This window comes from Entelurus aequoreus, linkage group LG27, assembly GCF_033978785.1.
Source record: "Entelurus aequoreus isolate RoL-2023_Sb linkage group LG27, RoL_Eaeq_v1.1, whole genome shotgun sequence".
Taxonomy (NCBI): Eukaryota; Metazoa; Chordata; class Actinopteri; order Syngnathiformes; family Syngnathidae; genus Entelurus; species Entelurus aequoreus.
The window spans coordinates 16953243-16981104 of record NC_084757.1 but is presented as its reverse complement, the minus strand read 5'-3'; the positions used below and the strand labels follow the sequence as shown (position 1 = coordinate 16981104).

Here is a 27862-nt window from a genome sequence, read left to right as displayed (position 1 = left end):
GAAAAAAGCCGGAAAAAGGAAGTGGTTGTTTAGTTGCGTTTGTGCCTTTAGGATTGCTCGCGAATAAATTAGAGAGACAAGTTTAGATATTTCGGTGTTGATTAGGAATTGTGGAGTTAGTTTCTCCTTTCGATTAGTTCCGAGCATCGAGGTTAGCAGAACGTCGCTAAGCTAAACAGAGAGCAAGTGTGACTTTTAAGTCAGAATGTTCAAAGTTCGAATGATACGAGCTGTGATGGAACAGCGACTAAGTGCTGCTGTCGAAGAAGTCTTTGGACTGTTTGAAAGAACCATTTTAGAGTACGAGGCGGAACTGTCTCGGACGAAAGAGGAGTACGAGCGACAACGCGAACTGCTAGTCCAAGTCCGCAAAACCTATCCTCGGCTTTGCGAAGCAGGTTTGTTGACCTATTTTTTTTTTTTTTAACACACTTAACTCAACAGACTTTAACTCCCTACTAATGGGACTGTTTCCTACGAGGAACACGATTTACACCAAATATGATTCGTAATCTGGGTGGTTCTGGGTTGTGGAATGTTCTGCTGGAGCAAACGCATCTTAAAAAAGTTGGGTTGCCAAACGTTCTTCACTGGTAGCTAGTGACGTCGAAGTGGAGGTAAGTGGGGATGTAAGGCCTAAAGGTTTGTAATTGTTCCTTCAGCCATTTAAATATCTAATTTTAAATAAAATTCTCATAAACGTTAATACATAATTGGCCGGGAAAGTTCAATAAAAAAAAAGTTGCTTGAATAAAATTAAGAATGAAAATTAAGAATGACTATACACCCCCATAAAAGAATGCATATATATATAATGCATATATATATGTGTGTGTGTGTGTGTGTGTGTGTGTGTGTGTGTGTGTGTGTGTGTGTGTGTGTGTGTGTGTGTGTGTGCGTGTGTGTGTGTATTTATATATGTATTAGGGCTGCAACTAACAACTAATTTGATAATCGATTAATCTGTCGATTATTACTTCGATTAATAATCGAATAAAAGAGACAAACTACATTTCTATCCATTCCAGTATTTTATTGAAAAAAACCAGCATACTGGCACGATACTTGTTTTGATTATTGTTTTTCAGCTGTTTGTAAATGTTGCTGTACGAAAGCCTATTGTGTGCCTTTAACCAGTTTTGTAATGTTTCTGTGTCTTTAAGTTGATAGGTCAATCTGTGACGTCATTTCCCCTTTAAAGCACGTCTTTGTCAGAATAGCCGGTTTCAATCAGTGGTGGCAGCCAGCCTTGTGTGCGTTGACGACTAAATGTAAGTTTTGTCACATACTGTTACAGCATTTGAACTGAATGTCGTGCCTTGCTACTTCTGCAAATGTTTGGTGCATTGTATGCTAAGATCAGTTGTTTTTGGGTCGATTGAGAGATATTTAGTCTCGTTGACGGCGTTTACATTCACGTGTAGTTTATTTAATGTCATTGCAACTGCGATGGCGGAGTTTGGCCTTTAGATGGCGACAGAGACCACATAATCGCCATGTATGGCTCTGAAGCTTGGAAACTTGTTGGAAGTTCATACATAGTTAAAGGCCTACTGAAATGAATTTTTTTTATTTAAACAGGGATAGCAGATCTATTCTATGTGTCATACTTGATCATTTCGCGATATTGCCATATTTTTGCTGAAAGGATTTAGTATAGAACGACGACGATAAAGATTGCAACTTTTGGTATCTGATAAAAAAAAGGCTTGCACCTACCGGAAGTAGCGTGACGTAGTCAGTTGAACATATACGCAAAGTTCCCTATTGTTTACAATGATGGCCGCATGAAGTGAGAGAGATTCGGACCGAGAAAGCGACAATTTCCCCATTAATTTGAGCGAGGATGAAAGATTTGTGGATGAGTAAAGTGCAAGTGAAGGACTAGTGGGGAGTTGAAGCTATTCAGATAGGGAAGATGCTGTGAGAGCCGGGGGTGACCTGATATTCAGCTGGGAATGACTACAACAGTAAATAAACACAAGACATATATATACTCTATTAGCCACAACACAACCAGGCTTATATTTAATATGCCACAAATTAATCCTGCATAATAACACCTGCGTGTTTGTTATGCTAGCTCGTAGCTCCTCTGCTAGCTCCTAGCTCCATAGAACACGCCAATACAATTCCAACACCTGATCAACACACACAATCACTCAGCCCAAAAGACCGTTCACCTAACCCAAGGTTCATAAAGCTTATATATTTTTAAAAAGTTACGTACGTGACGCGCACGTACGGTACGGTACGTGTTATGCTAGCTCCTAGCTCCTCTGCTAGCTCCTAGCTCCATAGAACGCGCCAATACAATTCAAACACATGATCAACACACACAATCACTCAGCCCAAAAGACCGTTCACCTAACCCAAGGTTCATAAAGCTTATATATTTTTAAAAAGTTACGTACATACGCAAAAAAAAGCCAAAGCTGCATACTCACAGTAGCACGTCTGCGTCTTTGTCATCCAAATCAAAGTAATCCTGGTAAGAGTCTGTGTTGTCCCAGTTCTCTACAGGCGTCTGTGTATCCAAGTCAAATGTCCTCCTGGTTAGAGTCTCTGTTATCCGAGTTCTTCCATCTTGACTGCATCTTTCGGGAATGTAAACAAAGAAGCACCGGCTGTGTACTGTTGTGGCTGACTACGTTCGAAAAATACGTCCATTTCGCACCGACAACTTTCTTCTTTGCTTGCTCAGCTTCCTTCTTCATAATGCAATGAACATGATTGAAACAGATTCACGAACACAGATGTCCAGAATACTGTGGAATTATGAAATGAAAACAGAGCTTTTTCGTATTGGCTTCAATGTGGAAGGCATACCCGTGTTCGCCGGTTTACGTCACGCGCATACGTCATCCTCAGAGGCGTTTCGAACCGGAAGTTTAGCGGCAAATTTAAAATGTCACTTTATAAGTTAACCCGGCCGTATTGGCATGTGTTATAATGTTAAGATTTCATCATTGATATATAAACTATCAGACTCCGTGGTCGGTAGTAGTGGGTTTCAGTAGGCCTTTAAATGCAGTATATATGTTGTTGTTATGCACACCTTTATATTATATTATGTATGCATATCCATGTATATTGCTGCATATTAATGAGTATATAATTGGATTGTAATTTTTCCTCTTTTCTTTATTTGTTTAGACCATACACACACACACACAAAACCATACACATTTAAATCTACCTTTCAACAATAAAGATGATTAAAGGATTCTCTGGCCTGAATCTGTCCATTGTGTCCCAACTCTAAAAGAACTACTATCCCTTCCTTACATTGGTCCTTCGAGCCGGATACAGTTCCACCATCAAACACTATGGAGTCATCACCTGCTGATCACCAGCCCTCTGTCAGGCCAAAGAGAGACATTCGACTACCACAGCATTTGGCCCCTTATGATGTCACCCTCCTTCCCTCTCAACTGCCTGCTGCCCAAATCTCCTCACTACCAGTGGGACAGCACGGTGGAGCAAGGCCAACCAGAGCTAGGAGTGCGTCAGAGTACCAGTCATCTGCTTCGTCACGTCGATCCTCTCGGCGATTGCATGGGCTTCAACTGCTCCAAAATATTCCGGATGTTCAAATAGCTGCCCTAGAGGAGCGAATTAAAGGTTTGGAGCTTGCTGGCCTACAGCAAGAAATAGAGGAGGAAAGGAAAGCTGACTTGGAGGCGAAGAGATTGGATGCACAAGCTAAAGAAGGACAAAGACTACAAGAGGATGCTCACCTTGCCAAGGAGAATATGGCAAGGGAAGTGGAACGGCGCAGACGCTTAAAGAAACTGGAGAAAGACTTACACATTGCCCGTATTGTCAAGTCTTTCCTGTCGGAGTCTGAAGATGATGCAATGTCAACAACGGCAGCTCCACCCGCTGCTGACATGCTTCAGCTCCCATCAATAACTCCAATGAAATCCGCTGCCGCTATCCCGATTACACAGCCATTGACATTGATTCCCATTCCTGTCCAAGGTGCACAAACTTGTGTCCCGACTTTAGTAGCCCTCACTACAGCTCATGTCTCTCTCACCTTGCCTGCATCTGGGTCTTTCACAAGTCAACATATACCAGTCTTTCCAATATTTAGTTATGCATCAACAATGACACATGCAGCCGCAGTGCCACAAACCATGCAAACTTCTGTACCACAACCACCAGTTCCAGCTGGTGCACCTCCTCCTGCTGGGCAGTATGTTCAATACACATTACCATCTGCTACTCCAGCCCCGGCAGCACCACCCTGGTCCTACCCGGGCATCGAGACGCTGATCGCTACATCCTATGGTATTCCCAAACCAGTACTTCCAAGGTTTGAGAGTGGCCGGGAAAGTGATTTCGCCCTACTCAAGATGGCGCTAGAGAACTTGATGAATAGTCATCCTCACCTCAGCGAGCAATATAAATATCAAGTTCTACTAAATCAGCTCAAACTCCCTAACGCTCTGCAGTTAGCCAAGTCATTCATGTATGACCCAAACCCGTACACGGCTGCGCTAGGGGCTCTACAAGACAAATATGGCCAGCCTAGACAACTAGCACAGAGTGAACTAGGAGCTATTCTTAACTCACCAGCCATCAGAGTGGGGGATGCAGAAGCTTTCGACACCTTCGCTCTCTGTTCAGACCTTAGTTGGTATGCTGCGGACTTTAGAGGGACCCCCTGGATACGAGCTCAAATGTGGTTCTCACGTTGACCGCCTCATAAGTAAAATGCCTCCTGCTCACCGAGAGGGATTTATGGAACACTGTCTTTGTCGAGGCATTCTACAGCCAGGTACCAACCAAACTTACTACCTGCCCGACCTGGCATCCTGGCTCCAAGTTAAAGCTCAAGCTAAGCGCCTGGCCAGCCGAGTCACTCACCTCTGCAACCCGGGGCCTCCTCCTGCCAAGAGGGATTATAATAGTCCATGGCCCAAACAAAGGACAGCATCAATTCTCTTATGTTCTGGTGGAACCGGTAGCAGCCAGAGCACCAATCTGACAAAGTCACAACCCTTTAAACCTAGTCCTTATTGTCCATTTTGCAACAGTAAGGAGCATTATCTCAACTCATGCCTGGACTTCAAGAAACTGAATACCAGTGAGATCAATAAGTGGATCCAAGAAGGTAACAGATGTTGGAAGTGCGGTCGTGGCCACAAAGCTGCAGCATGTACGCTTAAACGCCCTTGTAACTTATGCAAAGAGACGCACCTCACAGTACTGCATGACACGATCCAAGAGTCATCTCAACAAGTCCTGATGATGAGTAACCAAAATCCCACAGTCTACCTGGAACAGCCTCGAAGCCCTCAAAGAGTTTTGCTGAAAGTTGTTAAAGTGCTCTTACAAAATGGAGACCGCACTCTAGAGACATTTGCTCTGCTCGATGATGGTTCTGAGAGAACACTCATCCTCCCCTATGCAGTAGAGCAACTACAACTTGCTAAGCATCCTGAAACCCTTCACCTGAGAACTGTTCAACAAGAAGTGAAAGTGCTCAATGGTTCGTCAGTCAGCCTTCAAGTCTCCCCCATCTTCAAGCCAAGCAAGAAGTATTGGATTAAAAATGCCTTCACAGCTGAGAATCTGAGCCTATCTCAGCACACATATCCAGTAGCGGCCCTCCAAAAACGCTACGAGCACCTCAAAGACCTTCCTTTGCTGCCTATCCATCGAGCGCAACCGCTACTCCTCATAGGTTCTGATATGTCTCAGCTTCTTGCTCCTACAGAGCTGGTGCGAGCAGGCCCATCTGGCGGCCCCATAGCAGTCTGTACCAACCTAGGCTGGTCCCTACAAGGTCCGTCTATGATTTATGCATCTTCCCATCAACCTTCCTGTCTGCATGTGACCACTGAATCCCCATATACCGAACTTTTCAAGAATGTGGAACGTCTCTGGCAGATCGATACTCTCCCTTACGTCAGCGAGAAGATTGCATCTCGTTCCAAGCAAGACCAACAAGGTCTCTCTCTTTTACAGACTGACTCTAAGCGTGTACCTGTTGATGGTATCCAGCGCTACGCGACACCCCTGTTACGTCGCCAGCCAAGCACTATGCTATGTGCACCCTCAGATGCTGTAATGCCAAACTTGCGCAGTATTGAACGCAGGTTGGCCAAAGACCCTCACCTTGCAACCTCTTATCGTAGAGAGATGGACAAACTTATCAAAACAGGATACGTTGCTGAGATTCCTTCAGAGGAGGCAGCAAAGAGTACTGAGTCGTGGTACGTACCACATCATATGGTGCACCACAATGGGAAAGACAGAGTGGTCTTCAACTGTTCTTTCTCCTACAATGGCCAGTCTTTGAATGATCATCTCCTCCCTGGACCAACGTTGGGCCCTACTATGATTGGAGTCCTCTTGCGGTTCCGATGTCATGCAATAGCCATAAGCGGGGATATCAAGTCAATGTTTCACCAGATCCGCTTACTTGACCATGATAAACCACTCCTTCGATTCCTGTGGCGGAACATGGACAGGGAATCTAGAGCGCAGATCTTTGAATGGCAGGTCCTACCTTTCGGAACAACCTGCAGCCCCTGTTGTGCAGTGTACGCCATACAGCAGCACGTCAGGGACTATGAGCCACCAGACTCTCTGCTCATGCAAGTGGTTGAGCACTCCTTCTATGTGGACAATTGCCTCCACAGTCTGAGTAAGGTTGAAGAAGCCAAAGCTCTCATTGACACTCTGCGTGAACTTCTTAGCAAGGGAGGTTTCGAGATCCGACAGTGGGCTAGCAACATGCCAGAAGTTGTGGCCCATCTACCACCTGATGCACGATCAGCAACTAGTGAGCTGTGGTTATCCAAAGCAAGTGATAACCTCCACGAACCCACTCTTGGACTAAGCTGGGATTGTTTGAATGATACTCTGAGTTTCAAGCGTCACACAACAGAATCATCAGCTGCCACTCTTCGAAATGTCTACAGTGTCCTGGCCAAGCTTTATGACCCCCTAGGATTCATTGTACCATTTACCACTCGGTGTAAGGTGCTCTTCCAAGATATGTTGAAGTCCAACCTCGGCTGGGACGACCAGATCCAGCCTGCAGATCTCCTTGACAAGTGGTCAACCTGGGTACGTGAGATTCCCACTTTACAACAATTTAAGGTGCCCCGTTCCTATGTACCTTTTACTGTGAACACTCCCACTTCAACCAGACATATTCACATCTTCTGCGATGCCTCCGAGCGCGCCTATGGGTCAGTGGCCTTTATGCAGTCAGTAGATGACAATCAGCACACCCATGTGTCTTTCGTGTTCACCAGATCACGAGTTTCACCGAAAAAGCAACTATCCATCCCGCGACTAGAGCTCAGTGCTGCACTTACAGGAGCACAGCTGGCCAAAGTGATAGAGACAGAGCTCGGTGTCCCTTCATATCGCATCACGCTATGGTCAGACTCAACGACCGTGCTGCACTGGATCAAATCAGAATCGTGTCGCTTCAAAGTATGTGTGGGGACTCGCATCACCGAAATCCTAACCCTAACAAACCCCACTCAGTGGTGTTATGTTGATTCTCTGAACAATCCAGCAGACGATATCACTCGTGGACTCACCCTGCGGGAAATGATCCAAGAGCACCGCTGGAATAAGGGCCCGCACTTCCTTTACCTGCCAGACAATGAGTGGCCCAATTTGCCTACATCTGACCTGGAACCGGATGCCACAGAGCTGAGGAAATCCGCCTTCGTTGGAACTATTTCCTGTGCTTCATCCACTCAGCTTACTGATTTCAGTAAGTTCTCCACATGGAAACAGCTTCTACAAGAGACAGCTATCTCCCTTCATGGGGCGGCTGATGCTGGTGCTTCATCCCCACCTTCCGCCGTGGATTTTCTGCAAGAACGTAACAAGTGGAGGAACGATGGCAAGACCCTTTTGGCCGGTCAAGTTGTCTTGATAGTGGATCCTCAACTCCCCCGAGGATCGTGGCCTGTAGGACGGATCACTCAGACACATCCAGGAGCAGATGGACGGGTCAGGACTGCCAGAGTACAAGTGAAGAATCGCACCTACCTTCGCCCAGTCGCCCGACTGATCATGCTTCCACCTCTTGATGACGAGGACGCTACCTCATAGACTTTCTTCTAGTTTCAACTGCCATACGGACAGTTGGGGCGGCTGTGTACGAAAGCCTATTGTGTGCCTTTAACCAGTTTTGTAATGTTTCTGTGTCTTTAAGTTGATAGGTCAATCTGTGACGTCATTTCCCCTTTAAAGCACGTCTTTGTCAGAATAGCCGGTTTCAATCAGTGGTGGCAGCCAGCCTTGTGTGCGTTGACGACTAAATGTAAGTTTTGTCACATACTGTTACAGCATTTGAACTGAATGTCGTGCCTTGCTACTTCTGCAAATGTTTGGTGCATTGTATGCTAAGATCAGTTGTTTTTGGGTCGATTGAGAGATAATTAGTCTCGTTGACGGCGTTTACATTCACGTGTAGTTTATTTATGTCATTGCAACTGCGATGGCGGAGTTTGGCCTTTTAGATGGCGACAGAGACCACCTAATCGCCATGTATGGCTCTGAAGCTTAGAAACTTGTTGGAAGTTCATACATAGTTAAATGCAGTATATATGTTGTTGTTATGCACACCTTTATATTATATTATGTTATATTATGTATGCATATCCATGTATATTGCTGCATATTAATGAGTATATAATTGGATTGTAATTTTTCCTCTTTTCTTTATTTGTTTAGACCACACACACACACACAAAACCATACACATCTACCTTTCAACAATAAAGATGATTAAAGGATTCTCTGGCCGGAATCTGTCCATTGTGTCCCAACTCTAAAAGAACTACTATCCCTTCCTTACAGTTGTAGCTTATAAATAAAGGTTTATAAAGAAAAAATTAAAAGTAGCCTCTGCGCATGCGCATAGCATAGATCCAACGAATCAATGACTAAATAAATCGCCAACTATTTTTATAATAGATTTTAATCGATTAGTTGTTGCAGCCCTAATATATATTTGTGTTAATATATATATATATATATATATATATATATATATATATATATATATATATATATATATATATATATATATATATATATATATATATATATGTATATATATATATATATATATGTATATATATATATACAGTATATGTATATATATATATATATATATATACAGTATATGTATATATATACAGTATATGTATATATATATACGTATATATATATATATATATATATATATATACGTGTGTATATATATACGTATATATATACATATGCGTATATATATATACGTGTGTATATATATATGCGTATATATATATACGTGTGTGTATATATATATACGTATATATATATACATATATATATATATATGTATATATATACATATACGTATATATATATATATATACGTATATATATATATATATATATATATATACGTGTATATATATACGTATATATATATATATTCATACATATATATATATATATATATATACGTGTATATATATATACTGTATATATATATATATATACATATATATATGTATATACCTGTATATATATACATACGTATATACAGGTGTATATATATATACACGTATGTATATACAGGTATATACGTATATATACAGTATATACACTGCTCAAAAAAATTAAAGGAACAGTTTTTTATCAGGGTATGGCATGAATTCAATTGCACTTTTCTGATAAGGTTTTGGTCAGGTACGTGGCAGAGGGGGTTGTTAATCAGTTTCAGCTGCATTGGTGTTGATGGCATTAACAACAGGTGTACTAGAGGGGCAACAACGAGATGGCCCCCAAAACAGGACTGGTTTTGCAGGTGGAGGCCATTTCAAGTTCCTCCCTCTTGATCTTTTTTAACTGTTTTTCCACAAGTGTTGGCTTTAGCTAGAGTCATTATCACGACTGAGAGCATGAGGCGATTTCTTAACCCTCCTGAAGTTGCGCAGATTGTCCTACTCCTCCAGGATGGCACATCCATGCGTGCTGTTGCAAGAAGATTTGATGTGTCTCCCAGTACAATCTCCAGAGCATGGAGGAGATTCCAGGAGACAGGCAGTTACTCTAGGAGAGCTGGACAGGGCCGTAGACGGTCCTCATCCCATCAGCAGGACCGATATCTGCATCTTTGTGCAAGGAGGAACAGATTGAGCACTGCCCGAGCCCTACAGAATGACCTCCAGCAGGCTGCTGGTGTGAATGTCTCTGCCCCAACAGTCAGAAACAGACTTCACGAGGGTGGCCTCAGGGCACGACGTCCTGTAGTGTGCCCTGTGCTCACTGCTCAGAACCGTGGAGCTCCATTGGCATTTGCCATAGAACACCATAATTGGCAAGTCCGCCATTGGTGCCCTGTGTTTTTCACAGATGAGAGCAGGTTTACCCTGAGCACCTGTGATAGACGTGAAAAGGTCTGGAGAAGCCAAGGAGAGCGCTATGCTGCCTGCAACATCATTCAGCATGACCCGTTCGATGGTGGGTCAGTGATGGTCTGGGGAGGCATTTCCATGGAGGGACGTACAGACCTCTACAGGCTAGAGAACGGCAGTCTGACTGCCATTAGGTATTGGGATGAAATCCTTGCACCCATGGTCAGACCCTACGCTGGTGCAGTAGGTCCTGGGTTCCTCCTGGTCCACGACAATGCCCAGCTTCATGTGGCAAGAGTATGCAGACAGTATCTGGAGGATGAGGGAATTGACATAATTGAATGGCCCTCATGATCACGTGATCTAAACCCAATAGAACACCTCTGGGACATAATGTTTCGGTCCATCAGACGCCGCCAGGTTGCTCCTCAGACTTTACAGGAGCTCACTGATGCCCTTAAACAGATCTGAGAGGACATCCCACAAGACACCATCCGTCGTCTCATTAGGAGCATGCCGTGACGTTGTCAAGCATGCATACAAGCACGTGGGGGCCACACAAGATATTGAAAATAATTTTGAGTTGCAGAAATTGAATTTAGGCAAAATGGACGAGCCTGCCACATCATTTTTTCACTTTGATTTTTGGGGTGTCTATATACTGAGCCCTCTGTAGGCTGAAAACTTTTATTTCCATCAAAAGATGTGGCATCCTTTTGTTCCTGAGACATTAAACTGTCCATATCAGTATAGATATCCGACTTTTTTTTTTTCACCATTGAAATCGGATGTGTTTTCAAAGTGTTCCTTTAATTTTTTTGAGCAGTGTATATGTATGTATATATATATATATACGTATGTATATAAATACGTATGTATATATATATATACGTATATAAATACGTATGTATATATATATATATATACACGTATATAAATATGTATGTGTGTGTATATATATATATATATATATATATATATATATATATATATATATATATATACGTATGTATATATATATATATATATATATATATATATATATATATACGTATGTATATATATATGTGTGTATATATATATATACATATATAAATACAGTCAGGTGAGTGAATACTTTTAGCAATATTGTAGTACAAGGGTAAGTTTTGGATCCGTGAAAAGTAAATCGTTTTAATACTGAGGCAATTTTGGTTAATTTAATTAATTAATTAAACTATGCTGTATTCATGTCACTTGTTGTCCTGCAGAGGCCCAGCGGGTTTCAGTAGCGAGTCAAGAAAAGGTTTCAATTGAGCAGCAGGAATGGAGCTCCACTGCTGGGCAGGAGTCCCCCTACATTAAAGAGGAAAATGAGGAACCGTGGGAGCAGCTTCAAGGACTAGAAGAGGCTAACATAAAGTTCCCATTAACTGGTGTCCCTGTGAAGAGTGAGGACGAAGCTCAGTCATCACAGCTTTATCACAGATGGGCGAAGCCTCTAACGCAAGATATGACAACAGAAGACGATGGAGGCTCACTAGCAGATATCAACTTTGCTCCACTGTCAGACACGGACAACATGATATCAGACTCTTCGGAGACCGATCACAGCGACGACGCCAAAAAACCTTTGAAGCGTAAAAAGTACAGTAAAGGTGATATGAGAAATCCCATTGACGACAAACACTTTGACTGCTCTGAATGCGGGAGGACATTCAACCAGAAGTGTAATTTGACATTACATATGAGGACGCACACTGGAGAGAGACCGTTTTCTTGCATAGTCTGCAATAAGACGTTCTCCCAAAAGCATCATATGAAAAGACACATGAGAATACACACAGGTGAGAAACCTTTTCCCTGTTCCATTTGTTCCAAGAGATTCAGAGAAAAGTATGACTTGAAAGTGCACATGAAAACACACGCTGGAAAGCGACATTTTACCTTGTCAGCTGAACTCAACACATGAAGCTGTGGAGGATCACGAGCAAACTGAAACAAGTGAGACTTTTGGACAAGCTCTTGACAGTTGGAGTAAAACCAGAACTGCAGGTGCATTTCAATGAATTGGAACATATACATATTTAAAAAATGGAAGTCCGCTCCCTGACGTGTGATATTGAGGCCACTGACAGTCCTGCCCCCACTCCCTTATATTTCCTGTTATAATTTGACAGATGTCAAGGGGCCGCTGCAGCAAAACCATTTGAGAAAACAATGTACTTTTTTATTTTTGTACAGGCGGGCCCCTCCTTTGTATCAGAGTTTAAAGTACACATACTCTTCAGTTGTTGATTTGCATTAGAAGTCTTATTTTGTTTGAATAGCCATTGTTTGTTCAATAAAAAAAATACAATTCAATAAAAGAAATAAAACGCTTTAAATCCACATACGTTTTGACTTTTCACAATATTTTCGACTATGAAAAAAAACAGTCGCAGGCCAGGAGGGTCGTATTACATTTAATGAAATGATTGATTAAATTATAGTAACAACCAAACGAAAGACAAACACTTCACAATTTCTGAAAACACAAAAACAAAAGTCTAAACAATTAAGAATTTTATAAACCAGAAAGGAAATGTCCACAAAGCGCAGTTTGACAGCGAAATCAACCAATCAGTTTTGTTCATGTCTGAGGAGGCAAAGACTCACCGGATGTGGACAAAATTAATAAGCTGACTGAGCTGTCAATCTTCGATTTTGCACCTTCCTTTTCCTATTCATGAAGATGGAAAATGTTTTCGCTATTGATTTTGTGTTTTCTGAAATTGTAATTTGTTCCGGTTTTTGTTTTTGTAAGATTGTAAAGGGTCCGTGTACCTTCCGTTCATTCTATTTCCAATTCTGAAACACAAATCGCTCTGTACCGTGGATGTCGTTGTGGCTTGTGCAGCCCTTTGAGACACTTGTGATTTAGGGCTATATAAATAAACATTGATTGAAAAACACTGACTGAAATCAAAAAATAAAAGTACGGCTGTTTTTCGATTTTTATTATGTATGACAGATTTTAAAACAAACAAAAAGGGGTTGATTTTCATTAAAATATTGCCATAAAATTTGATTTTGTGCTGTTTCCGGTCTGTGTTCCTTCCGGTCATTCTATTTGAAAAGAAAATCAAAAAACAAAATTAGGACCATTTTTTCTATTTTCATTTCTAAAACAAAAGTTGGACAACTATTTGATGACACTTTTTTTAAACGACAGTAGGACTCCTGCTGAACAATATGTTACCATAATGCTAAAAACATGCTAAACGCAAAGGAAAAGCTAAAATACTGCTTCCGGTTCGATTTGTCATCGCACAGATAAACACGCTTTTTTGCATTTTGGATGAACATTTTTTTCGTCGTTTGCGTTTATCTGGAAAAAATAAAATCCCTACAAGGAAAAACGCACAAAATCCAATTTTATGGCGACATTTTAATGAAAATCAACCCCTTTTTGTTTGTTTTAAAATCTGCCATATATAATAAAAATCGAAAAACGGCCCTAATTTTATTTTTTGATTTGTGTTTCAGAATTGGAAATAGAATGAACGGACGCGTAACGTAAAGTGTTTCGTCTTTTGTGTTCGTCTTCTTTGTAATTGTGATTAATTTCATGAAATGTTCAAGTGTTTTGTACTTCCAACGCAAATCAAAAAATAAAATTAGGGCCGTTTTTCGATTTTTATTATATATGGCAGATTTGAAAACAAACAAGGGGTTGATTTTCATTCAAATATTGCCATAAAATTGGATTTTATTATTCAACATAAACACAAAAATCGAAATAAAAAGCGTGTTTATCTATGTGATGACAAATTCAACCGGAAGCAGTATTTTAGCGTTTCCTTTGCGTTTAGCATGTTTTTAGCATTACGGTAACATATTTGTTCAGCGGGATGTCCTATTGTCGTTTTAAAAAAGTGTCATTAAATAGTTGTCCAACTTTTGTTTCAGAAATGAAAATAGGAAAAAATGGCCCGAAATTTATTTTTGATTTGCATTTAAGAATTGGAAATACAATGAACGGAAGGTACACGGACCGCCACCGTATCCTATGTTTGCAGCAATCTCCATTAACATTGGGATTAATCTGTTTCATATAAATAAATCAAATATTTTTTAAAGAAAGAAAGAAATTACGCTGTGGCGCCCCCGTGCGTCATTCGTTGCACTGACAGAAGAGTTTCTGAAATTGTGAAGATAATACTTTTTTTTCATCCACCCCTTGTTCGTGTTTGTATTTGTGTTCCCTTTTATTCCTAGGTAAGATATTTTTCATACAAAACATTGATAAAAATATATTCAAATATCACAGAATGTGAGGTTGCAGAAACTTTCAAATACAGGAAGTGATATTGTCTTCGCGCATGCGTGGACCGATCGTGTCTTCCGGTATCGATCTGCCCAGTTTGAGGAGGAAGTAACAACACTTTCTGCAGTCAAACGCTTTCAATCCGGGATTTTCTAGCTGCATATATATATAAACTAGTAACAAAGTAGAAAAAGCCGGAATTCAGAAAAGTGCAAGTCATGTATGACATCCAAAAGCTGCGAGCGTTGATGGAGCAGCGACTACATTCTGTCGTGGAAGAAATATTTGGACTGTTTGAAAGAACCGTAGCAGAGTACGAGAAGGAACTTTCTAGGACTAAAATGGAGAAAGATCGACAACAAGAATTACTAGATACCGTCGTTAAATCCCAACTTTCGCGACATCGATCAGGTTTGTTTACATCTTTCAACCTTATCACTAGTTGCACTGGCTCAATAGGCTGCATTGTCTTGAGTAAATTGGGTTCTACATCACATATTTCCAGTTGTTTAATTAAAGTTAAAGTTCCAAGATTGTCACACACACGCACACACACTAGCTGTGGTGAAATTTGTAACCTCCTGGGATGTGAGGGGAGCAGTGAGCAGCAGGGTGCGCCACGCTCGGGAATCATTTGGTGATTTAACCGCCAATTCCAACCCTTGATGCTTAGTGCCAAGCAGGGAGGTAATGGGTCCCATTGTTTGTAGGCTTTGGTATGACCCGGGCGGGTTTTGAACTCTCAACCTCCCAGTCATCAGTGCGGACACGCTAACCACAAGGCCACTGAGCTGTTGTATCATGTCTGAAAAGGAGTTGGCAGAAACAGAGTTTTTTTTAACATCTTAAGGCCCAAACTGTTTGTGTACATGCTTTTTTTAATTTCTCTTTGCTATTTGGGCTTATTGGACCCTAATTAGAATTAAATCTAAGAATCATCTTTTGATATGATGTACTTAGTCCGTAAGTACACAAACGTGTACTTCATGTTTAGTGACATGCTAATTCTTATTTTTACACTTTTTTTTCCGAATTCCATTGTATGTTATACTCTTCTGACACCACCAGATGGCAGTATAAGTGTCCACATAAGCGGCCCATCCATCAATTCATCCATCCTTTTTCTACCGCTTGTCCCTTTTGGGATCGCGGGGTGTCGCTGGAGCCTATCTCAACTGCATTCGGGCGGAAGGCGGGGTACACCCTGGACAAGTCGCCACCTCATCGCAGGATCACATAAGACCCCAATTCAGTAGTGTACACAATTTTGGAAATAAGAGCTAAAAGGTGCTGTCCACGCATGTGGCCACTAAGCCTTTAGAGGTTTTTAATCCTAATCCTCTTCGTATCATAGCCGTTTTAACTCATTTGTTTGTTCTCTATTTGTATGATACTTTCAGTTTGATTAAAAAAAGGCTCGCGTTGTGGACTAGTATCTACTTACAGTTTTATTTATTTTTATTTTTTAAATGTTGTGGATTAGTGTCTCAATCAAGGTTCCTTCTATTTGTGTTTGTTTGAGCAAACCCACGAACCCCTCGAGCATAGGCTACCGTGGACTGATGTGAGCAACATCAGACGTGCACACTGGTGGCCACACCAGTATCCAAAACTTTCTGATATTACTTCTGATACAAGCTTTGTTGCAAGGTTATTAATTTACTTGTACAAAGCTGGACAGGCTATTAATATCTAAATTCCCTACAATGAACACACATCATATGGTTTGTATTTCTTGTAATATTTCACGATAGGTAAACATGGTAGGCTACAGGCTACTAGGAGCTAGCCACAGACAGAAGGTAGAACATAGTTTGTCCTTAATTGAACAATATGGCTGTCTAAAACATCATACTGCGTTTTCAATATAAACATGTATCAAATATGTATAGTTGCATATTACTTACAGATACAGAGTCTCCCAGGCATATTAGGAAGTATCCAGCAACAAACGTGTCCACATCTTTCAACTAATTTTGTCATGAGCTTAATGTCATTATTTATTGTGGCCATTATCTACTTGATCTACCAAGATCCAAATACCACACGCTAGGGTTGTACGGTATACCGGTATTAGTATAGTACCGCAATACTAATGTATCATATTTGGTACTATACCGCCCCTAAAAAGTACCAGTGATCCTGTAACGACTTGGTATCGGATTGATACCCAAATTTGTGGTATCATCAAAAACTAATGTGAAGCATCCAAACAGAAGAATAGGTGATTATTACATTTGAACATAAGTGTGGCTAGAACATGCTAAAAGAGAAAGTAAGCAGATATTAACAGTAAATAAACAAGTGGATTAACAATACATTTTTACAGATTGTCCCTCATGATGTTGACAAAATAATAGAATGGAAAATGACACAATATGTTACTGCATATGTCAGCAGCTAAATTAGGAGCCTTTGTTTGCTTACTTACTACTAAAAGACGAGTTGTCTCGTATGTTCACTTTTTTATTTAAAGGCCTTCTGAAACCCACTACTACCGACCACGCAGTCTGATACTTTATATATCAATGATGAAATCTTAACATTGCAACACATGCCAATAGGAGCGAAAGTTTGACAGACATAGCAACAGTAACTAATGGGGGCGTTGGCTAAGCAGAAGCTTTGTGAATGGCGAGTCACTGTGCAAGGATTTGCTGTTTTGCAAATACATAAAAAATAGAGCCACTGCTGATGAGCTGTTCAATATAATGGACAGTTTCCTCAAAGAACACGACCTTAAATGGGAAAACTGTGTGGGCTTTTGCTCTGATGGCGCACAGACCATGGCAAAGTCAAGAAACGGGCTGCAGGCTCTAATAAAGAGGGTTGCGCCAAATGCGCATTGGACACACTGTGTCATTCACCGGGAAGCACTCGTGTCAAGGCAGCTCAGCCCCGAACTCAATGAGGTTTTAACAGTGGCAGTGTCAAGCCTGCAACCCTGATTTGAAAAGCTGTGCAGTGCAAAACAGGCTCATTGCAGCCACTAATGATGGAGTACTGTAAAACTCATGTTCACTTGCCCTGTCTTGCCAAATGCATATAGCGCCTCCTTTTTTTTGTGCAAAGATTGCAAAGTGGCACTTTTATTTTTATTTATTATCAGAATCAGAATAGTTTTATTGCCATTGTTTGAGAACGGGTTCACAAACTAGGAATTTTTCTTGGTGCAAACGTGCGACATAAAACACATATAACACATATTTGGTATAAAAAGAGCTGTGACTGAGCTATCAGATAGACTTAGAAGGGATTCAAGGAATTCAAGGAGCTGCTGTTAGGAGTTGTTGTTCATTTGCCTGATGGCCGAGGGGAAAAAACTGTTCAGGTGGCGGGAGGTGTGGGTCTGGATGGAGCGTAGTCTCCTGCCTGAGGGGAGAGGGGAGAATAGTGTGTGTCCAGGGTGAGAAGAGTCAGCTGTGATCCGACCCACACGCCTCCTGGTCCTGGAGGAGAACAAGTCTTGGAGGGATGGGAGCTTGCAGCCAATCACCTTCTCCGCAGCACGTACGATGCGTTGCAGTCTATTCTTATCTTGGACTGTGGCGCCGGGGAACCACACTGTGATGGAGGAGGTCAGGATGGACTCTATGATGGCTGAGTAAAACTGCACTAGCATCTCGGTCGGCACCTTAAGTTTCCTCAGCTGCCGCAGGAAGTACATCCTGTGCTGGGCCTTCTTGATGAGGGAGCTGATGGTCAGCTCCCACTTGAGGTCCTGGGTGATGGTGGTGCCCAAGAAACGGAAGGAGTCCACAATGGGGACGGGGGTGGGAGAGTCAATCAGGGTGAGGGGGGATGGTGGGGCTGTGACTTTCCTGAAGTCCATGATCATCTCCACTGTTTTCTGGGCGTTCAGCTCCAGGTTGTTGAGGCTGCACCATGACGTCAGCCGGTCCACCTCTCTCCTGTAGGCGGACTCATCGCCATTCGAGATGAGCCCGATGAGGGTGGTGTCATCCGCAAACTTGAGCAGTTTTACGGATTGGTGACTGGAGGTGCAGCAGTTTGTATACAGGGAGAAGAGCCAGGGGGAGAGTACACAGCCCTGAGGAGTACCAGTGTTTGTGGTTCGACTGTCCGAGACAATCTTCCCCAGCCTCACGTGCTGTCTTCGGTCTGTCAGGAAGTCATTAATCCAACTGCAGAAGGAGTCGGGCACGCTGAGCTGGTAGAGCTTGTCTCGTAGCAGTCCAGGGAGGATGGTGTTGAAGGCAGAGCTGAAGTCCACAAACAGGATCCTAGCGTAGGTTCCTGGGGAGTCCAGATGCTCCAGGATGAAGTGCATCAATTTCATATTGAAATTGATGCAAGTTATTTGATTTATTATTGAACTTGATGCAAGTTATAACACTTTTTTTTATTTATTATTGAACTTGATGCAAGTTATAACACTTTTGTTTTATGTATTATTGAACTTGATGCAAGTTATTTGATTTATTATTGAACTTGATGCAAGTTATAACACTTATTTGATTTATTATTGAACTTGATGCAAGTTATAACACTTTTTTGATTTATTATTGAACTTGATGCAAGTTATAACACTTTTTTTGATGTATTATTAAACTTGATGTAAGTTATAACACTTTTGTGTTATTTATTATTGAACTTGATGCAAGTTATTTTATTTGATATTGAACTTGATGCAAGTTATACCAGAGCTGCACAGTTATTTTATTTATTATTGAACTTGATGTTATTTTATGTTATTGAGTTTGAATGTATAAAACTTGATGTTACTTGATGTTCAATAAATTTGAAAATGTTAAGCTTGGCATTAGCGTTCTGTTGGGGCAATGGGGGCAGGTGGGGCTTGAAAACTCCCCCTTGTCCAAAGTGGGGGATGACAAAAAAAGTTTGAGAACCACTGTATTACACTCAAAGCTCACATATCAATATATCTTAAGTGAAAAAGTTGACTTGCCTAAATATCAAACAATTATTAATTGTATGGCTGCAAGACTATCGAGTTGCCATCTGTCATTTTGTATGCACTAATTGAAGGAACATTATTTACATTTAAGTCATTTGTGTGTCACACTTAAAGTCGCTTCTATTTAAAAATTTTCACAAAAGTTTGGGCACCCCTGGCCTAGACTGTATTTTGGTTATGAAGAAAGAACATTGTTCTTTTCATATAGCACTTATGCATTTTTTCTAACCTTCTTATAAATGAGTGTACTTTTAACTGTACTTGTAAATCAATTTTAAGTATAAGAGTGTCCTCTTATATCCCTGCAGCTTTGTAATTAAGGCAGAGGAAAGCATTAGAAGTAGTTTCGGCACAGCATTTATTAATTCAAACGGGTAAAAATAAACATAACTTTTATTATTAACCAAACCAATATATACCGTTTTTTTTAAAACATTAATTTATTTTTGGCCTGTTTGCGATGAGACAAAACATGTACAAAACCCAGTATTACACAAAAAATACTTTCGGAAGCAGAAGCGGGGATGCCGAGCGGGGCTAACAACAAAGAGAAAAGCTAACCAAAGAAGCGTGGAGTCTCCGGGTAAGAAGCCATTTAAACTAGAACTAGCCGGCGTCAGGCTGGATAATCCCTGCACACATAGCAATTCTCTTAGAATAAAACACAACTCACATAATGTTTTTTCTTTTGTGACCGTGTCAGAGGCAGATATACATTGTACTGAGGTAGCTAACTATGATGCGTTCAGTTTATCGCAACATCAAGCAAACAATCTGAATATCCCCGTCGTATCAATTCCTAGATATGGTCGAAACTATTTAAAGTGCACTACGCATAATAAACGCAACATTATTAATATTGCTACTTCGGATAATTTCAACAAACAATCCTCAAAACAGCCCACTACCTATAATATGGGCTTTTTAAACATAAGATCATTATCTTCCAAAACGTTATTAGTTAATGAAGTCATTAGAGACAACAAACTTGACGTCGTTGGTCTCGCCGAGACCTGGCTCAAACCAGACGATTTTTTTGCGCTAAATGAGGCATCTCCTCCTAACTATACCAATACACATGTTGCCCGACCTCTTAAAAGGGGAGGGGGTGTCACACTAATATACAATGAAAACTATAATCTTACACCTAACCTAAATAATAAATATAACTCGTTTGAGGTGCTCACTCTGAGGTTTGTCACACCGCTGCCTCTCCACCTGGCTGTTATCTACCGCCCCCCTGGGCCCTATTCAGACTTCATCAGTGAATTCTCAGAGTTTGTTGCTGATCTAGCGACGCACGCCGACAATATAATCATAATGGGGGACTTTAATATCCATATGAATACCCCATCTGACCCTCCATGCGTGGCGCTCCAGAATATAATTGATAGCTGTGGTCTTACACAAAAAATAAATGAACCCACGCATCGCAACGGTAATACGATAGATCTAGTGCTTGTCAGGGGTGTCACCACCTCTAAAGTTACGATACTCCCGTACACTAAAGTAATGTCCGATCATTACCTTATAAAATTCGAAGTTCTGACTCATTGTCAACAAACTAATAATAATGACTACTATAGCAGCCGCAACATTAATGCTGCCACAACAATGACTCTTACTGACCTACTGCCTTCGGTAATGGCACCATTTCCAAATTATGTGGGCTCTATTGATAACCTCACTAACAACTTTAATGACGCCCTGCGCGACACCATTGATAGTGTAGCACTGCTAAAGCTAAAAAGGGCCCCTAAAAGGCGTACCCCATGGTTTACAGAAGAAACTAAAGCCCAAAATTATCATGTAGAAAGCTGGAACGCAAATGGCGTGCGACTAAACTTGAGGTTTTCCATCAAGCATGGTGTGATAGTTTAATAACTTATAAACGCATGCTTACCTCAGCTAAAGCTAAATATTACTCAAATCTCATCCACCTCAACAAAAATGATCCTAAATTTCTGTTTAGTACAGTAGCATCGCTAACCCAACAAGGGACTCCTCCCAGTAGCTCCACCCACTCAGCAGATGACTTTATGAATTTCTTTAATAAGAAAATTGAAGTCATTAGAAAAGAGATTAAAGACAATGCATCTCAGCTACAACTGGGTTCTATTAACACAAATACGACTGTATATACGACGGATACCGCCCTCCAAAATAGTTTCTCTCTCTTTGATGAAATAACATTGGAGGAATTGTCAAAATGTGTAAATGGGACAAAACAAACAACATGTTTACTTGACCCAATTCCTGGGAAACTTATCAAGGAGCTTTTTGTATTATTAGGTCCATCAGTGTTAAATATTATAAACTTATCACTTTCCTCTGGCACTGTTCCCCTAGCATTCAAAAAAGCGGTTATTCATCCTCTACTCAAAAGACCTAACCTCGATCCTGATCTCCTGGTAAACTACCGGCCGGTGTCCCACCTTCCGTTTATCTCGAAAATCCCCGAAAAAATTGTAGCACAGCAGCTAAATGAACACTTAGCGTCTAACAATCTCTGTGAACCTTTTCAGTGCGGTTTCAGGGCAAATCACTCTACGGAGACAGCCCTCGCAAAAATGACTAATGATCTATTGCTAACGATGGATTCTGATGCTTCATTTATGTTGCTGCTTCTTGATCTTAGCGCCGCTTTCGATACTGTTGATCATAATATTTTATTAGAGCGTATCAAAACGCGTATTGGGATGACAGACTTAGCCTTGTCTTGGTTTAACTCTTATCTTACTGACAGGATGCAGTGTGTCTCCCATAACAATGTGACCTCGGACTATGTTAAGGTAACGTGCGGAGTTCCCCAGGGTTCGGTTCTTGGCCCTGCACTCTTTAGTATTTACATGCTGCCGCTAGGTGACATCATACGCAAATACGGTGTTAGCTTTCACTGTTATGCTGATGACACCCAACTCTACATGCCCCTAAAGCTGACCAACACGCCGGATTGTAGTCAGCTGGAGGCGTGTCTTAATGAAATTAAACAATAGATGTCCGCTAACTTTTTGCAACTCAACGCTAAGAAAACGGAAATGCTGATTATCGGTCCTGCTCAACACCGACATCTATTTAATAATACCACGTTAACATTTGACAACCAAACAATTAAACAAGGCGACTCGGTAAAGAATCTGGGTATTATCTTCGACCCAACTCTCTCGTTTGAGTCACACATTAAGAGTGTTACTAAAACGGCCTTCTTTCATCTCCGTAATATCGCTAAAATTCGTTCCATTTTGTCCACAAGCGATGCTGAGATCATTATCCATGCGTTCGTTACATCTCGTCTCGATTACTGTAACGTTTTATTTTCGGGCCTCCCTATGTCTAGCATTAAAAGATTACAGATGGTACAAAATGCGGCTGCTAGACTTTTGACAAAAACAAGAAAGTTTGATCATATTACGCCTATACTGGCTCACTTGCACTGGCTTCCTGTGCACCTAAGATGCGACTTTAAGGTTTTACTACTTACGTATAAAATACTACACGGTCAAGCTCCTGCCTATCTTGACGATTGTATTGTACCATATGTCCCGGCAAGAAATCTGTGTTCAAAGAACTCCGGCTTATTAGTGATTCCCAGAGCCCAAAAAAAGTCTGCAGGCTATAGAGCGTTTTCTATTCGGGCTCCAATACTATGGAATGCCCTCCCGGTAAAAGTTAGAGATGCTGCCTCAGTAGAAGCATTCAAGTCTCATCTTAAAACTCATTTGTATACTCTAGCCTTTAAATAGACTCCCTTTTTAGACCAGTTGATCTGCCGTTTCTTTTCTTTTCTTTTCTACTCTGCTCCCAACCCGGGGTGGACCGCTAGCCTGTCCATCAGATGGGGACATCTCTACGCTGCTGACCCGTCTCCACTCGGGATGGTTCCTGCTGGCCCCACTATGGACTGGACTTTCGCTGATGTGTTGGACTTTCACAATATTATGTCAGACCCACTCGACATCCATTGCTTTCGGTCTCCCCTAGAGGGGGGGGGGGGGGTTACCCACATATGCGGTCCTCTCCAAGGTTTCTCATAGTCATTCACATTGACGTCCCACTTGGGTGAGTTTTCCTTGCCCGTATGTGGGCTCTGTACCGAGTATGCCGTTGTGGCTTGTACAGCCCTTTGAGACACTTGTGATTTAGGGCTATATAAATAAACATTGATTGATTGATTGATTATTTTCCGGACTATAAGGCGCCCTTAAAATCCTTTGTTTTTCTCTCAAAACTCGACAGTGCGCCTTATAACCCAGTGCGCCTAATGCAGTGGTTCTCAAACTTTTTTTGTCATCCCCCACTTTGGACAAGGGGGAGTTTTCAAGCCCCACCTGCCCCCATCGCCCCAACAGAACGCTAATGCCGAGCTTAACATTTTCAAATTTATTGAACATCAAGTAACATCAAGTCTTATACATTCAAACTCAATAACATAAAATAACATCAAGTTCAATAATAAATACAATAACTGTGCAGCTGTGGTATAACTTGCATCAAGTTCAATATCAAATAAAATAACTTGCATCAAGTTCAATAATAAATAACACAAACGTGTTATAACTTACATCAAGTTTAATAATACATCAAAAAAAGTGTTATAACTTGCATCAAGTTCAATAATAAATCAAAAAAGTGTTATAACTTGCATCAAGTTCAATAATAAATCAAATAAAAGTGTTATAACTTGCATCAAGTTCAATAATAAATAAATAAAAAAGTGTTATAACTTGCATCAAGTTCAATAATAAATCAAATAAAAGTGTTATAACTCGCATCAAGTTCAATAATAAATCAAATAACTTGCATCAAGTTCAATAAAGCATAAAACAAAAGTGTTATAACTTGCATCAAATTCAATAATAAATAAAAAAAAGTGTTATAACTTGCATCAAGTTCAGTAATAAATCAAATAACTTGCATCAATTTCAATAATAAATAAAAATAAAAGTGCCACTTTGCAATCTTTGCACAAAAAAAAAGAGGCGCTATATGCATTTGGCAAGACAGGGCAAGTGAACATGAGTTTTACAGTACTCCAGCATTAGTGGCTGCAATGAGCCTGTTTTGCACTGCACAGCTTTTCAAATCGGGGTTGCAGGCTTGACACTGCCACTGTTAAAACCTCATTGAGTTCGGGGCTGAGCTGCCTTGACACGAGTGCTTCCCGGTGAATGACACAGTGTGTCCAATGCGCATTTGGCGCAACCCTCTTTATTAGAGCCTGCAGCCCGTTTCTTGACTTTGCCATGGTCTGTGCGCCATCAGAGCAAAAGCCCACACAGTTTTCCCATTTAAGGTCGTGTTCTTTGAGGAAACTGTCCATTATATTGAACAGCTCATCAGCAGTGGCTCTATTTTTTATGTATTTGCAAAACAGCAAATCCTCGCACAGTGGCTCGCCATTCACAAAGCTTCCGCTTAGCCCCACCCCCATTAGTTACAGTTGCTATGTCTGTCAAACTTTCTCTCCTACCTAGAAATGTAAAGCCTACAGGAAAAATAAGTAATTTACTATATTTATATAGCGGATTTCACAGACAGAATCACAAAGTGATTTACAGTGTGTATAGAAAATGAAAGCATAGTAAAAAAAAAAATCTAAGAATATAATTTAAAAAAAAAAAAAAAATTCAAATGAAATTTCCTCCCGTTCCTCGCGCCCCACCTGTCATGTCTCTATTTCCCACCAGTGGGGCGCGCCCCACACTTTGAGAAACGCTGGCCTAATGTAAAGAATAAGTTTGGTTGAGCTTACCCCACCTCGAATCAATTGTATTTGATACATGGTGTAATGATAAATGTGACCAGTAGGTGGCAGTCAAACATAAGAGATCAGTGTAGGCTGCGCCGTTAGATGTGCTTCAACATATGAGTATTATTATGGTGTGTGTGTATAAAGTAAGACATATTATCTGGCGTTTTGTTTCACAATATTATTCAAAAGCAACTTTTCTTATCTTCTTGAACATGCTGATCTGTATTAGGGATCTGCATAAATCCTGAAAAATTGCGCGCGTCCGCCTTTGTAGTTTGTGCCGACACCGTAGTCGATAAGCTACTTCTTTTTCTCTATCTTGTTGCTATGTGACATTCATCCTCCCCTGTTGCCATTTCTAATATAAAGTAGTGTAAAGTTATTACTTATATCTGTCAGTAAACTCGCCATGAAAGCGCTAAAACATACCGGTGTAGTGAGTTTACATTATTCACCCAATGAACTTTAGTTATTAAGGTTCCCGTCGGACGGTTTTTCACGGGACACATTTCCGGTGTTGTTGTTTCCGGATGAGGAGATGCTGCTCCGTTATGGATTTACGTAAAGCCTGAATGTCATTAAAACAGTTTGCTCCATCTTTTGACACTTCTTTCACTCCCGTCCTTGCACGCTACACCGCTACAACAAAGATGACGGGGAGAAGACGCTGCCGAAGATGAGCCATGTAAATAAGACCGCCCACAAAATGGCGCATCCGGAAACGACTGTCAGAAAGTGGCTTGAAGATAATCTGTAAAACATAATCTATGCATAATTTTGACCAAAGAACCACCATTACATGTTATGTAGACCACAAGGAAGTGTTTTACATTTAGAAAAAAATAATAATAATATGACTCCTTTAATGTGCCCTATAATCCAGTGCGCCTTATTTATGAAAAAAGATTTTAAAAAATAGACCATTCATAGGCAATGCGTCTTATAATCCGGTGCGCCCTATGGTCCGGAAAATACGGTATGTAAACATTAATAAAATGTAACAAACACACTTTCCAATTAAGCATGAGCATGATGGCCACAAACAAAACATATTACTTGTATTTATATACATGAAATGCAGTATAAATCATTTCGATATTATGTGGCGTAAACTAAAATAACACCGCATTTGTGTTTTGACATTGTTCAGCAGACTTCCGGCAGGTGCCAAAGGAGGAGAAAGAAGAAGAGATTCCATCAGAACAGCAGGAGTGGAGCTCCTGTGTGGGGCAGGAAGAGTCAGATATTCTCCACATTAAAGAGGAAGAGGAGGAACTGTGGGAGCCGCTTCGAGGGCTGAAGGAAGATGGAGATCACAATCAAAGTGAGGAGGCAAGACAAGCTCAACAAATAACAGAAGCCGATGAAGATATAAACTCAGAGCCAGACAGCGTCTTTGCTCCACTGTCAGACATGGACGACATGATGTCAGACTCTTCTGTGACCAATCACAGCGATGACACCAACAAACATTTGGAGACTAATCAGAACTCCAAAGGTGATATGAGTCATCAAGGTGAGAAAAGATTTGAACAGAAGATAAGTGTGAAGCGCCACATGGAAGAAGAGAAACAGTTCGTTTGCTCAGTTTGTCCTAAAACGTTTGCCTCCAACAAGTATTTGAGAAGACACATGATGATACATACAAAGGAGAGATACCCTTCCTGTTCAGTTTGTGGCAAAAGATTCCGAGACACGTTCGAAATAAAAGAGCACATGAACAAACACACTGGTGAGAGACCTTTCACCTGCTCACTTTGCAAGAAAAGCTTCGGCCGTCGAGCAGCACTCAGAGCACATTTGAAAAAATGCCATGGAGGGAAGAAACATTGGATGTCCAGCGACCCGCAGATGACAGCAGAAAATGATGGAATGCAATAGACAGCAACTGTCAAGTAAGAGCGACATGATACCACACTATTCTGCCACCGATCACGACGACGACAACGAACCGTTGGAGTGTAAAAAAGTACTTTAAATGCGATATGAGTCATCACAATAGTCTGACTGTCCTGAAATCATTTGATTCAAAAGTATTTTTGCAAAGCCACATGAGAAAACCCAGTGGAAAGAAAAGTTTTGCTTGCTTGGTTTGTGCCTGAGAAATGTACAAGACGGTATGTTATGATACTCGTACACTGGGGAGAAACTGTTCCATTGCAATGTGAGCAATGTAAGATCCACTTTTAAGGCTGTTTTTAAGCTGTTGTATAAGTGAGTATTTCTTTCAAACTTTTTAATTTCACATTTCTTTTGCCAAGTAGCTAATTTTCGGATGATTGATCCCTAACTCCCATACAGACTTTGTATGATGGCTACTAAAGATTGTGATATGAGTGAATTAGATACAGGTCTGCTAAAACCAATAAAGTTGTATTTGAAATGTTTCAATGTCATTATATTGCACTCATGGTGTAGTGCAGGGGTGTAAAACCTGCAACAGGTATTAAAATAGCTCATAAAACGCCACTTAATCCTGCTTTCTTCCTTGA

General features: G+C 40.8%; 1 protein-coding gene across 4 annotated transcripts; it reads left to right on the top strand.

The window, feature by feature from the left end:
* LOC133644681 (zinc finger and BTB domain-containing protein 49-like) lies at nt 1–27862 on the top strand. Of its 4 annotated transcripts, none has more exons than XM_062039369.1 (2): nt 1–398; nt 26521–27858. In XM_062039369.1, exons 1-2 carry the CDS (start codon nt 206–208, stop codon nt 27249–27251), a joined length of 924 nt encoding a protein of 307 aa, XP_061895353.1. In that variant the 5' UTR covers nt 1–205; the 3' UTR covers nt 27252–27858. The 4 variants fall into 4 exon arrangements, with proteins under 4 accessions (XP_061895353.1, XP_061895355.1, XP_061895354.1 ...); XM_062039371.1 differs by lacking the exon at nt 26521–27858 and adding an exon at nt 11642–12763; XM_062039370.1 differs by lacking the exon at nt 1–398 and adding an exon at nt 14744–15090 and having other exon boundaries at nt 26524–27862.

Coding starts and splice junctions, on each gene's coding strand:
- LOC133644681 (XM_062039369.1), top strand. CDS start 206: ATGTTCAAAGTTCGAATGATACGAGCTGTGATGGAACAGCGACTAAGT. Junction 399..26,520: donor TCCTCGGCTTTGCGAAGCAG/GTTTGTTGACCT, acceptor GACATTGTTCAG/CAGACTTCCGGCAGGTGCCA.